At 40.2% G+C, this 14048-nt stretch overlaps 1 protein-coding gene across 16 annotated transcripts in view; it reads left to right on the top strand.

The window, feature by feature from the left end:
• WDR89 (WD repeat domain 89) overlaps positions 1 to 14048 on the top strand; it is a 432803-nt gene that overhangs the window by 1836 nt on the left and 416919 nt on the right. For 4 of the 16 annotated variants that reach the window (XM_070249217.1, XM_023627872.2, XM_070249215.1 and 1 more), the window contains exons 2-3: positions 6654 to 6758; positions 9189 to 9327. The exons of 2 other annotated variants lie outside the window; for them this stretch is intronic. In XM_070249217.1, the coding sequence (XP_070105318.1) occupies positions 6654 to 6758; positions 9189 to 9327 (244 nt within the window). Of the gene's footprint in view, positions 1 to 6627; positions 9095 to 9187; positions 9328 to 12044; positions 12221 to 14048 lie in introns of those variants that run through there. 10 more of the 16 variants (XR_011431848.1, XR_011431854.1, XR_011431849.1 and 7 more) reach the window with 8 other exon arrangements.

Raw genomic sequence — 14048 nt, 5'->3', positions numbered from 1 at the left:
TTAAGTTTACTACAAAGGAAATAAAGAAGGGTGAAAGAGATCCTATCCTAGTGCAGCTTAAAGTCTAGTAGGATAGGCTATAAGAAAGAAAATCACATTAAATGACTTCCAGATTGCTGTGAAAGAACCCTTCTGAGTTACTATAGGTTGGTGCTTCTCCAACTTTTCCACTGGTAAACCATAGAGGTAAATTAACATTCCTGTGAGATCTGGACAGAAAGCCTGAATTAGCCTCTGAGAAGAGTGAAATTTCTTTGAATTCTAATCTTCTACCTTAAAAATCCATGTGAATTTTGCATGCAATTTCATAATATGCTCATGTTTGATATTGTTTTGAATTATGTGCTACATCATAACATTGCTGTTCAAGGGAGATAGAGTTTATTTTGTGGCTTCTTATGATAGCCAGTTTACTATAGCCGTACGTGTATCCCCCAGTTTAAGGGTGCTTCTCATCTCAACCCTCAGATGATGCATTATCAGGAAGCCGTTTAAGCAAGCAGATAACGACTCTGGGTCCCATTGCTCTTCAGGCTGGAAAGTGTACTAGGCTTCATGGAGAACTGGACTGATAGTCCCTCGTCATTGATACTCTTCAGTGCCCCCCTGCAAGAAGATAGTAGCTCTGATGACTTCAGTTTTTTGTCATATCTTCAGAAGAAGATAACCATTTGTTGCTGTCTGCCTGGCATTCATAATTCTCTGGAGACAGGATCTGATGAGTTGGGTTTGTTACCATCCAGTACAGCTATGTTGGAATAAGATAATGTATGAAAAAGAACCTAGCTTCAAGTTGCATTGAGTATGTAAGAACTGTTCAGTAAAGATACCTGTGCTTTTTGCATGGAGTTGGAGTGGAAAGGGCAAGAAGAAGCACCTGTGGGACATTTCTTTGGACCAGGCCTGGAAGTGACCTCTGTCACTTTTTCTCATGTTCCTTTGGCTAAAACTCTATCACATAGCCACGCCTAACTAGTCTAGTTGTGTGCCTAGCTCGTGATCTGCTGATGAGTTAGCAATCTCTGCTACAGTGGTCAGTACCTCTAGCCAGCTGCTTAAGACTTGTTCTCAACGCTTAGTTTCCAGCCTTTAGTTTCTTCACCCTATGAACTCTGTGTAGACATCTAAATGCCTCTAGGAAACGCTATTGGACGAAGTCCTTTTTCAGCTGACCCCATACCTATGCTGTCATCCGGTCCATAGGAAAAAGCCTCGCATCCTTTGCCCTGACAAAGTTTAGTTGTCCAGGCCAAAAACAGTGCAGTGCAGCCATTTCTCCTTGTTCTGTTTGAGTGGGTAGCCCTCCACAGTCTCTCAGACTTTTCCAGGCATGAATCCTGTAAAGTGTACATAAGTGTACAACAATAAAAATTGTGTAGCCTATAAGTGCATACTGTACCCTCATAGCCCTAATTTAGGGAGTAGACCATCCACATTGGACTTGCAAAGAAGGTGGCCCTTCACGTTGGTGCTTTTATTCCCTCGAAATGGGTGTCAAGCTAATGAGTGCACAACTGGTTTTTAGTCATCTTTGCAAGTCCGATGTGGGCTGTCCACACTTTATTAGGCATTTTCTTGTTGATTAATTCTATAATTGATTAAAAAAAATTTTCCCAGTAATCCAAACCTAAACTCTTTCACTTATTTGTTAAGTGTTCCTATTTGATTCACCAGCCCTCTCTGTTCCTTGGTTGGGTAGTAATCTGGGTGAAATAAATATAGAGGAATGAACATTTTTTAAAACTATCTCTGAAACCGTTAATCTCTGGGAAGCTAGCATTTCTCAGTGACTAAAAATTTCTTTAGGTTTCCCAATCATCAAGCAGAATCATTTGATCTTATAAGTTGCCTTACTTGGTTTAGAATAAATTTAAGTGATCGAGATAAATGGTAGCTAGAAGTGATTTTTTTTTCCTGAGGAAGGTTAACCCTGAGCTAACATCTGTGGCAATGTTCCTCCACTTTATTTTTATTTGTTTAGGAAGATTAGCCCTGAGCTAACGTCTGCCACCAATCCTCCTCTTTTTGCTGAGGAAAACTGGTCCTGAGCTAACATCGTGCCTATCTTCCTCTACTTTATATGAAGGATGCCTGCCACAGCATGGTTTGATAAGTTGTACATAGGTCTGCACCCAGGATCTGAGCCAGGGAACCCCAGGTCGCTGAAGTGGAACTTGTGAACTTAACCACTGCACCACCAGGCCGGCCCTTCTTCCACTTTATATGTGGGTCGCTGCCACGGCACGACTGACAAGTGGTATAGGTCTGTGCCTAGGATCTGAACCCATGACCCGGGCTGCCAAAGTGGAGTGCACCAAAATTAACCACGATGCCATGGGGCTGGCCCTGTGATTTTTTTTTTTAACTCTTGAAAAATAGTACTATTGTAGGGTCACATTGTTTCACATTTAAGCATTTAAAGTTGTATCCACTTAGGTTTAAAGATTTTTCTTCGGTTCCAAGTTCATTTTGGATGAGTTAACTGGTTCCTCATTTCAGCTAGATAAATTGTACATCACACAATAATGAGATTTTTAGCAAAATTCTTAACATTTTAAATAGCATAAACTTTCATTATGTGTTCTAATGTATTATTTTCCAAATTTTCTTGGCTAAGCATTAATTGTTATGAAACAACTTGAAAAGTATAGAGCGTAAAATTGCTGGCAGCATTTGTGATGGAAGAAGCGCTTGGACCCAGAAGATCTATTTATCTAGACTATGCAAAATATTTAACTTTTATGAGCTTGAGTTTATTTATTTGTAAAATAAGAAAAATAGTACTTGTCCTACTTAACTCTCAGAGTTGTGAGAATCAGATGAAATGACAAATACTTAGTCCTTTGCAAAATGTGATCCTTTTATAAACACAATATAAGATTATATTAAGTATCGATTGTGTCTTAAAAGGATTCAAATTTAGCATTAGTTCTGTTTTGAACTCCACTAGTTCATGTGATTTTTTTTTAAAGCTCTACCACAGTTTTTGCTTCTTTATAAGTTGACAGGGTCAAAGAATGATAAAAGTCCTGTCAAGTCTTTAAGTTAATAGTAGTGTTAATTAATATTAGCCTCCAAATTTCATTGCTTTGCTTTCTAACACTGCAATTTCATAGGAAAATAGAAAGAAACTTCTTCTTCCAAAGACTAGTAAGATTGGGGTGCTATTATAATTAAAACTGTTTTCGTAACAGTGCAGATTAGTCTATCGTGTCAGTTAAGATATTTCTTTTACATGTTCCTTCCTGTTAGTATGTATACCAAGATAAGTGTTGGCTCCATTCTCTTTGTGGACATTCTTCCTGATCATTATTTCTTTTTATTGGCTTATTTATTTATTTATTTATTTTGGTGAGGAAGATTGGCCCTGAGCTAACGTCTGTTGCCAATCCTCTTTTTTTGCTAGAGGAAGATTCTCACTGAGCTAACATCTGTACCGATCTTCCTCCATTTTGCCTGTGGGATGCCACCACAGCATGGCTTGATGAGTGATATATAGGTACACGCCTGGAATCAAACCCGTGAACCCTGGGCTGCAGAAACGGAGCACGTGAATCCACTGCTAAGCCGCCAGGCTGGTACCTTTATGGGCTTTTTGAAAAAGAATTTCACCATTCCTTGAATTGCAGCAGAGCTAGTGATTAAGAGCACAGACTCTTAAACCAAACTGTCAGAGTTGAGTACTGGCTCCAATTACTCTGTGATCTTGGCTGTTTACGTGCAACCATTCTGTGTTTCGGTTTCCCCATCTGTGAAATGGAATCATTTTAAGTACTTCATAGGCTATTATGAGAATTAAATGAGTAAATATTTGTGAAGTACTTAAAACAGTGCCTGATAAACACTATTAAATAAATTCCTTCCTCATTGATTTTATTCAATTTCATTCATTAAATATTGATGTGAAATAATATCTAGAAGAGGAAAAGCTCTGGTTGATGGCTTATATTTTAAATTTGTATCTTATAGTTGATATTATTTTAAATCTTTCTGTAAGGCTGTAAATACTTGGAAATTTGCACATCCAGGCAACAACTTTGCTCTGGACTTTCCATCATTGATATTGTGATTATCTTTAAAAAATACTTTATTAGTATTAAGACTTTCCACATGTATATGCTTTAAATATTTTGACTGTATGTTGCTTGGTTGTATGATGATTCAGTTAGTGTGAAGAATTATAATATCACCACTTTACATTTGAATGGCCATTTAAAAATGCTGTGTAAAATATGTCTGTTATATCATTTGAGAGGCAGTATAAGAAAGCACATAAGAGTGTGGGCTCTGAAATCATATTTGTATTCCAGTCCCTGCTATGCATTTGTGAGCCAAAGCGACCTTTGGCAAATAGGTCACCTACCTTTTCTAAGCCTCACTTTCCTAATTATAAATTGGGGCAAGTAAGCGTACCTCCTTTATGGGGTCATCTGAAGGTTAGATATAATGCATATAAAGCATTCAGAACAGTGCCTGGCATATAACAAGAGTTTGATCTATCTTAGTTAATGCTAATGTCATTGATGCACATGAAAGAACCAGTAAATAGAACAAGTGGAAATGCAAGGAAACAAGATTCAGATCAGATCTGTAACTGAAAGTCACATGCAAAAAAAATAGGACCTTTGACTTTGTTTTTGGTGGGAGAGTGGCCTGAGCTAACATTTGTGCCAGTCTTCCTCTATTTTGTTTGTGGGACACTGCCACAGCATGGCTTGATGAGCGGTGTGTAGGTCCGCACCTGGGATCCGAACCCGCAAACCCCAGGGTGCTGAAGTGGAGCAGACGAATTTAACCACTATGCCACTGGGCCAGTCCCCGCCCCCCAACTCCCATCACTTCTAGTGCAGATCTTTTTCATAAAAGCACTACCTCCTTTTCTATGATAGCACCTCTTCAGCTGGCTCATGTTGACTAGGTCCATGCCAGAGACACATTCCTTCATTTCCCATTGTGTTTCCATTTCTTGGCTGCTTGTTAGAGATTTTTATCTTGGTTCTAATTCTATCAGAGTCCTTCTCTTTCTTCATGAATCCTTCAGCCCTGTATTATTACTCAGACCTAAAGTTGTTAACATGCATGACAGGTGTCTATTTTCAAGAAAAGAAGAATAGATATTGAAAAAAGTTTTGCATAGTGGTTAGGTTTTTTTAAACTTGTGATTCCATTAGCCTATCGTTAATTTGTATTTAATGTAGCACTGAATTATTTTTACAAAGCTATTTTATTCTCTCCAAACATTCCCCTTTTTTTCCCTGAGATTGTAAAATTGAAGTTTTTCTTGGGAACTGAGAAAGGAATTTGAGAATCACACAAATCCCCTGAGCCATTCTAAAAGTAGGAAGAATGCAATTTATGAATCATTGAGTTATTTTTAAAAATCCTGAGTGAATAAAATGTAGATGTGTCTTTTTTTGGCATCAAAAACATGTTTATATCATATAAGCAAAGCACTTAAAATTTATTTCATTCTGGAAATTGGACATAGTTTGATTCTATAAAGTATTTTGTGACAGAAGAGCAGCATTTTGAACATACTGTTTAATTCCAGAATTTGGGTGGGTAGGACAAGCTATTAAATCACATTCAAACCAGGAGGTCTTTATGGAACGCCTTCTGCATATAGAGGACTGTGGACGATGGTCATGTGATGTTCCCAAATCCTACTAACCTTTTCTTAGCTCCCTCAGTTCTGCCTTCGTGACGCTTTCTGTGACTTTAGGAGATTGGAGTGAACTGACCTTTTCAAAGCTGTGGTTATGGATGTTTTATCAACATTGTTACTATTTATTTCTTATGTAGGAGCTTTGCTTTCTCTAGAAAAGGGATAGCTGCTTATAAGACTTGATTTTGTGTCTATCTCCTGTCTTTGTCATTGTTTTACATGTATGTGTAGTTTCCTATCTTTGCCTCCTTGTCTTCCTCTGTTGAGTATATTTTGTGTGTGTTTGTAGTTTTATACTCCTCACCGGAAGTGGGACTTCATGAGGTAGGTAGGCTGTGGAGTTAGCCTCAAGCTGGTAAGAGGATGGATATTAGACGATTGGAAAATACGTTCCTGTTCTTAAGTTTCTACTTTGCAGTGGGGAGAAACAAATATAAATATGAAAGACATAACTAGAGATAAGTAACACTTCAACATATTTAGTATGTGGTTATTGCTGTATGAATAACAGACAATATTTTGGCACTTAGAGGAAGTAGAAACTCACTTTAGGCTGGGTTAAGAAAGATTTTGTAGTACTGGTAGAATTTGAGCTAGATTTTGTAGCTTTTGCGGTTTTATTGTGGGAAAAATATTTTACCTATTAAAATGCTAATGAGCCTTGGGGTGCTATAAGGCATAGTGTGTAATTAATATGTTCAGACATTTGCAGCCCATGCAGAAACAACAAAAGAATGTGTATGATACTTTGTACAAGTTAAATATTAGTTTTATATGCTTAAGAAATGTTTGTGAAATCATATATTTGCTTTTATTTCCCATTTAGTGTCATGCTGTATTTTTTACAACATGAAATTAGTTTCTAAGAACAAAACTCTTTTATATGATATTTCTCCTGTGGGAAGTAAGAATTTGCCCTGTTCCTGCCATCTTTGTCTAGGCATCAGTTAGATGTTAATCGAGCATTTCCTGTCCTGCTCTGTGGCAGGCACGTGGGCGGTTCCTGCGGTTGCAGATGAGAGGTGATGAGAAACTGAAGGAGGGTGCTAGTGGGGCAAACCCTGAGGAGACCATGCGAAGGGTGATGTTCAAGGTAGGCTTTCTTGGCTAGTTGCATCTTGTCCTTTGCCTCCTTTAATCAAAGATGATTCTGAGATTTTGAGCCTAGATGACAGAGAAGATTGTGTAGTTAACAGAGATGAAGAATTCAGGTATTTGAGTTATATATTGGATATATTTATTATAAAGTTTTGGCAGCATTTTCCGGGTAGAGGTCTAGCCAGATTGGATTGGAATTTTGGAGAGAGATCGGGGTTGAGGGTAAAATCTAGGAGTTCACATAGACGTAATAATTGCTGTTGCCAGGGGAAGAGGAAAAGAAGAGCTAAGAAAAATTTAGTCTCAGTTGTCATGGTTAACAGTGGAAATTTAAATAATTACTAATAAGTTAAAGCAGGTTTCTGTTTAGACTTTGTAGTTAAGTCCTGAATAATTTTTTTTGTCATTCTCCAATTTTTGGACCTGTTGCTAGATGGCAGTAGTAGTCAGTGCCGAGGTCACAGAAGGCAGGTATTAAAAGAGAGGTGGATAGCTTTAGACTAAGCTAAACATTTTCACATGTTTGGTAAAGTTGCCATCGACAGTATGTTATTTCTAGTCCTTTTTATCCTTCACATCACATCTATAAAGGAAGCATGAAATTTTTTTTCTCTTAATATCCGGCTTTTGCTGGATAGTTCAAGAATTATGCCTTTTGTTGGTTATTTCTCTGATATCAGGATCTTTCACTATGTTCAGAAGAGAGGAAATGAGTTTAGAACTTGACTAGATTGTGATCTTCTGACGATATGACACAAAGTGGTTGAGAGATGGTCTGTGCTGTGTCTTTACATGAATATAAGGCTATAAACATTTATGTTTAAGGGTTTTACCACTGTTTTGATTTCTATTTCAGCAGATCCCTTTTGGATATTCACCTAATTTGGAGTATTAAGTAGTGAATCTACCCCAAAATGTAAAAGACAATATCTTTACCAATTTATAAATATTTATAAAATATTGCTTTATTGTATGAGAGATATGTTGACATGATTATAAGCTATCCAGTGTCAGAAAGCCTCATTCTGGCTTAATCTTATTTCAGCCACTGGTTAACAGTAGAAATTTAAGTAATTATTCATATATTAAAGCATCTTTGTTTTGTTTCTAAATACTGGCATCTGAGCTAACATCTGTTGCCAGTCTTTTTGTTTTTCTCCTTCGTCTTCTCCTCCCCAAAGGCCCCAGTACATAGTTGTATATTCTAGTTGTAGGTCTTTCTGGCTGTGCTGTGTGGGACGCCACCTCAGCATGGCTTGATGCGTGGTGCCATGTCCATGCCCAGGATCTGAACTGGCGAAACCCTGGGCCACTGAAGCGGAGTGTGTGAACTTAACCACTCTGCCACGCGGCCGGCACCTAAAGCATCTTTTTGTTTGGTGACTTTTTTGGAGAACATTCAATAGTGTGAATTCACTTTGGAAGTATCTAGTCTACCTGAATATATTCAGTCTCAATTAGCATGGTTAACAGTATGGGGTGTGCATACATATATATAGTAGAATTTATATCTAATAGTTTATTCTGCAAGCTTATCATCTGACACTATTATATTTCTTTGAAATTCTCTATGCTGATATTTACTGGTGTTTTTTGTGCCAGGCATCATTCTAGGTGCTTAACATGTAGTAATTAATTTATTCCTTATAACAACCCTATGAGATTGGAACTGTTATCCCCTGTTTAAGAATAGGAAGCTGAAACACATAGGTAGTAGAACCAGGATTTGAACACTGGCACTGTGGCTGCCCCCACGTGTCCCTCGGGCTTGATATGGATAAAATTGTGAGAGGATTCTAATCTGAAATGGAATCAAAGACTGTGAAGTGGAGAACCTCACACCTGTGCCCTCAGAAAAACAAAACTTAAAGACAAAGAGACTGATTTCCCGTAAATGCCTGCTTTACAGAAGATGGAAATTTATCCTTTGACCATGGAGTGTCTGCCAAGAATCTCTCCCCATCTTCAAGCCAACAAAGTTGATGCATGACCCTTAACTGGACTTTCCCCTTTTGCCCTTCTTCCTCATAAAAGCATCATGACCTAAACCTTCAACGGACTTACCTGTAGCTCGCTGCAGTCTTTTTTTTGAGGAAGATTGGTTCTGAAGTAACATCTGCTGCCAATCCTCCTCTTTTTGCTGAGGAAGACTGGCCCTGAGCTAACATCCGTGCCCATCTTCCTCCATTTTATATGTGGGACACCTACCACAGTATGGCTTGCCAAGCAGTGCCATGTCCACACCCAGGATCCGAACTGGTGAACCCTGGGCCGCCGAAGCAAAATGTGCACACTTAACCGCTGCGCCACTGGGCTGGCCCCTCGCTACAGGTTGCATGTCCTGAATTGCATTTCCTTTGCTATTCCTGAAGAAACTTGATTTCTGGTAACTTGTGCTTGCCTCAGTTTACCTCTTTTCTTTTAGATCAACATTACATGGTGTCAGAAGTGGGATACAGAGGAGCCGACCACCAAGGAACAGCAACCTCCATCATTAAGTGAGGTTCCTACACTTGAGCCTTCTGTGCTCTTTGCTTCCACTAGTTGCCCTAACTTTCAGTTTGGTAAGTCTTCTTTTGAACCTCAAGCCTCCTTTTGGTTGAGCTCTCTGACTTTATTTGGGATCTAGATTGTCCTTCCAGTGGGTACTGTTGTTTCTGATCATGGATATCAGTCATCTGAATGTTCTAAGGGTGGCCCCAGTTGGGGAACCCTGGTCAGTTTTATGTTCACAAATTGTGTCCTTCCTCATGCACATATTTGGCTAAATAGACCACTCTTTCTAAGGATTACTTAGAATTCCAATGACCATTATTTGGAACCTTTGATCTCCCCAAACTTGTTTTTCTTTGAACTAAGTTAGGAGACCATGGCTGCAATATTAAACAATCCAATTGGGATAGTTATTTTAAATGGTGTCTAGAGGCTTCTTTTTTTTTTTTTTTAAGACTTTATTTTTCCTGTTTCTCCCCAAAGCCCCCAGGTACATAGTTGCATATTTTTAGTTGTGGGTCCTTCTAGTTGTGGCATGTGGGATGCCACCTCAGCATGGCCTGACGAGTAATGCCATGTCTCTGCCCAGGATCCAAACCAGCGAAACCTGGGGCTGCCAAAGCGGAGCGCCTAAACTTAACCACTTGGCCACCAGGCCAGCCCCTAGAGGCTTCTAAATGTGTTCGGGATTCTAAAATTGCCTCCCTACAATTACAGTTTCCAAATTGACGGAAGCAAATCAACAACTAAAGATGGATACCAAAATGCCAGAGGCTTCTCCCTCAGTGCTACCACACTTCCTTCCTAACCTCCCTGCTCTACCTCCTCTGTATCCCTCTTTGCCCCCTCCTGACTCCTCCCCTCTATCTCAACTACCTTTCTTTCCTATGACTAAAACCTCACCAACTGAGCTCATTAAAACCTTCCCTTGTATAATTAAACCTTCTGAGGATCCTACTAAATCACGCCAGATTTCCTACACCTCATGGACAAAGGCTGAAATTAGGGCTATAATTAAGGATTTTCCCAAGGTAACTGAGGATCCCCATACGTTTGCTGAGGAATTCAATGTTATAACCCTAACATACTAAACTGGTCTCTCCAGTCTCTATCAATTAATCCACAGGCTTGTTGGAGAAGGTCAAGCCCGACAATGGATTAAAACTACTGGTTGAGGAAACCCAAAATGATCTCTAGGGTTTAAACTAAATCAACCACCTGCCCTTTTATATGATCAAGCTCGCACTATAGCCAAAAGGCTACATGAAGCCGTTTCTACAGCCTTCCCTAAACCCAGAGTAAAGGTTTTCGGGACTAGGATAAAATTTAGGCATACACCCAAAAGCCTGCCAGATCTGTCCATAACTGTTAGAGCAGACTCCAAATTGTTTTCAAAGAAAATTCTGAACTCCGCGTAGATGTTGAATCCACCTGGGTGGCTTTTAATTCCATGTTTATAAAGGGCTTAAACAAGGACTTATCCCTGTTGGTCAAAAGAACCTAACAGAATGGGAGACAGTGTCCACCCCTGACCTTATCAGTCTGGCTTTCCAATTAGCTTGCACCCTAGAAGATGACACCAGAAGAACGACAACTAAGATTTTGAATCTCCACCTCCAACAGATAGAAACTCCAAAGCAAATCCGTCCTATAGGGCTATGTCATTATTGCAAAAAACCAGGCCTTTGGAAAAAGGATTGCTACAAATTGAAATCCTAACAGTTGCAACTTTCCAGTAACCAATGGACAAATCCACCCCTGTGATGGGACTCTGAGGACACACAGGGACTGTTCTCCATTCTGCCATTAAAGGTGCTAGTGGAGACTACTTTGCAGATCAGGGATGAATTCTTTGTACTATTAATTAACACACAGGAGCTACTCTATCAGTGCTCAGCTCCACTACAATTACACACTCCCTTCCTAGGTGTAAATACATATGTTCCAATAATGGAAGTCTTAAATAAACCACGATGTGTCCGTATTTGCCAGCCTGTATCTTTTTGTCTGGGACCTTTGTAAGACAAACACTCATCTTCCCTCAGTGATTCAGCTCCCATGCATTTATTAGGACGCGATTTCCTGGAGAAATATAATGCTGCTATTTTTTTCTCTCAAAAGAGGGAAATATCTCTTGAGTTCAGATCCAACACTCAGGAAAATTCAACCCTCTTTGCCTTTACTTGCACTCTACACATCAAGGAAGTCCAAACTTTGGACTCATCCCCACTCTTAAATCTGGTAACCCCCACTCTTTGGGCATAATCCTCAATAGACATAGGCGGAATTCATAGTGCCCCTCCCATTAAGATCCAGATTGACTCCTCATAACCTCTCCCCAGGATCAACCAATATCCTGTAAATAAAGAAGCCTCACAGGGCATAAGGCTTTTTATAGAGGAGTGTAAGGCCCAAGGACTCATCCTCCCTTGCACTAGTCCTTGTAATACCCTTATCTTGACTGTAAAAAAATCAGTGGCTGAGGATGGAGATTTGTCCAAGACCACAGGGCAATAAATAACCTCATAGTTCCCCACCACCTGTCATCCCTAATCCCCACATGCTATTGGCATCCATCCCTCTGGAAGCAACTTTTCCTTCTGGTTGACTTAGGCAGTGGGTTTTTAGTATCCCTGTTGGTAGGGATAGTCAATATATTTTTGACTTTACGTAGGAAGAATAAGAATATATACCTGGACAGTCATGCCTCTCAGCTTTATTGATAGTCCTTCTCACAATTTTTTTTTTTTTTCTGCTTTATCTCCCCAAATCTCCCCCCGGTATATAGTTGTATATCTTAGTTGCAGGTCCTTCGAGTTGTGGCATATGGGACACCGCCTCAACGTGGCCTGATGAGCAGTGCTGTGTCCACACCCAGGATCCGAACTGGTGAAACCCTGGGCTGCCGCAGCGGAGCGCACAAACTCAACGACTCCACCACCGGGCCGGCCCTCTTCTCACAAGGTTTAAAGCTGACTTGAATGACATAAAATTCTCTGGAGGGTCCACCTTACTATAATACGTGGATGACTTGCTTCTTTGTTTGCCCTCCCAAAACTCCTCACAAAAAGACAATGTTCGCTTGTTGAACATCTTAGTTGTTAAGGACACAAGGTCTCAAAGGAGAAAGTACAGTTTGTCCAAACTCTGGTTCGATATTTAGGATATCTAATCTCAGAACAGGGACTACACTTAGATCCTGATGGGCTTCGAGGCATTTTAAACTTTCCAAACCCCAAAACCAAATGTCAGTTATGGGGTTTTCTTGAGCTAGCTGGTTATTGTAATTGAATCCCAAATTTCTTCTTAATGGCTCAGCCCCTATATGCCTTACTAAAGAACACCAAAGCCAACTGTGTTATTTGGGATGACCAAGATAGCTGGGCCTTTAAGACCTTGAAAGAAAGCTTAATAAATATACCTAACGTTGAACACCCAAATTATCAGCTACCCTTTTTCCGTTTTGTATATGAGAAGGTCCTTGAAGTACTTACCCAAAAACATGGGGGCTATCACCGACCTCTAGGTTACTACAGCCAACAGTTAGATCCAGTGGCCCGAGGATACCCTACTTGCCTTAGAGCTATACTTGTTACTACGCTTTTAGAAAAGGCTGCCAAAGAGATAGTTATGGGATCCTCCTTGACCATCTTTGTACCCCAGCCTGTCGTGGCTCCCTTAAATTAGCACCACATTCAACATCTTTCAGCAAGCCATCTTACTTCCCATGAAATCCTCCTCCTAACCTCCCCTCATGTCACTCTCGTTTACTGTGACCATCTCGACCCTGCTACCCTTCGTCCCTTGTCTACTAACAGGATTCCCCACGACCGTCTGACTTTGATGGATCACCTGTTGAGCCCTTGTGATGACTTACGAGAAACCCCCTTGGTGAATGCTCATCTTCCCTGGTTTACTGTTGGCTCTTACTTAAAAAATGAGACTGGTAAATTTTGTGCCAGGTTTGCAATATCAACTCCTTCTGAGGTCATTGAGGCTGCACCCTTGCCTTCAGCCACTTCAGCCCAACAAGCTGAGTTATATGCCATCACTCGAACATGCATTTTAGCTGAAGGGAAGACAGAAAACATCTACACTGATAGTTGATATGCCTTTGTAGTAGCCCATGACTTTGGAATGCTATGGAAACAATGGGATTTCCTCACTTCCACTGGAGATAAAATTAAGCATGGCCTTTATTTTTTTTAAAGATTGGCATCTGTTACCAATCTTTTTTTCTTCTCCTCCTCCCTGAAGCCCCCCAGCACATAGTTGTATATTCTAGTTGTAGGTCCTTCTGGCTCTGCTTTGTGGGATGCTGCCTCAGCATGGCTTGATGAGCAGTGCTAGGTCTGAGCCCAGGATCTGAACCGGCGAAACCCTGGGCTGCTGAAGTGGAGCATGTGAACTTAACCACTCAGCCGCAGGGCCGGCCCCAAGAATGGCCCTTATGTCCAAAAGTTTTGGGATGGCATACTGCTGTCAGCAGCTCTAGCTGTCATTAAAGTCCTTGCACATTCCAAGTCTGATTTGCTGGAAGCCAAAGGAAACCACTCCGCTCATAGTTTTGCAAAAAACACCACCTTTATGAGATCCATAGAGCAAACTTCTGTCATGGTCCAAAAGGTGAGGACCTAAGGGAACTAACCAGGGAAGTACAACAGCTGGCCTCGGAAAGAGAAAACGGAACTCGAGATCTAAAGGCTGTCGATACCATGAAGAAAAGGGACTCGGTTTAGACTCAGTGATAGCTCATCCTGCCAAAAAAATCTATAATTTCCCTTATTAATCA

Source organism: Equus caballus, chromosome 24, assembly GCF_041296265.1.
Source record: "Equus caballus isolate H_3958 breed thoroughbred chromosome 24, TB-T2T, whole genome shotgun sequence".
NCBI lineage: Eukaryota > Metazoa > Chordata > Mammalia > Perissodactyla > Equidae > Equus > Equus caballus.
Note: the sequence above shows the minus strand (reverse complement) of the source record. Positions and strands in the feature narration are given on the sequence as shown.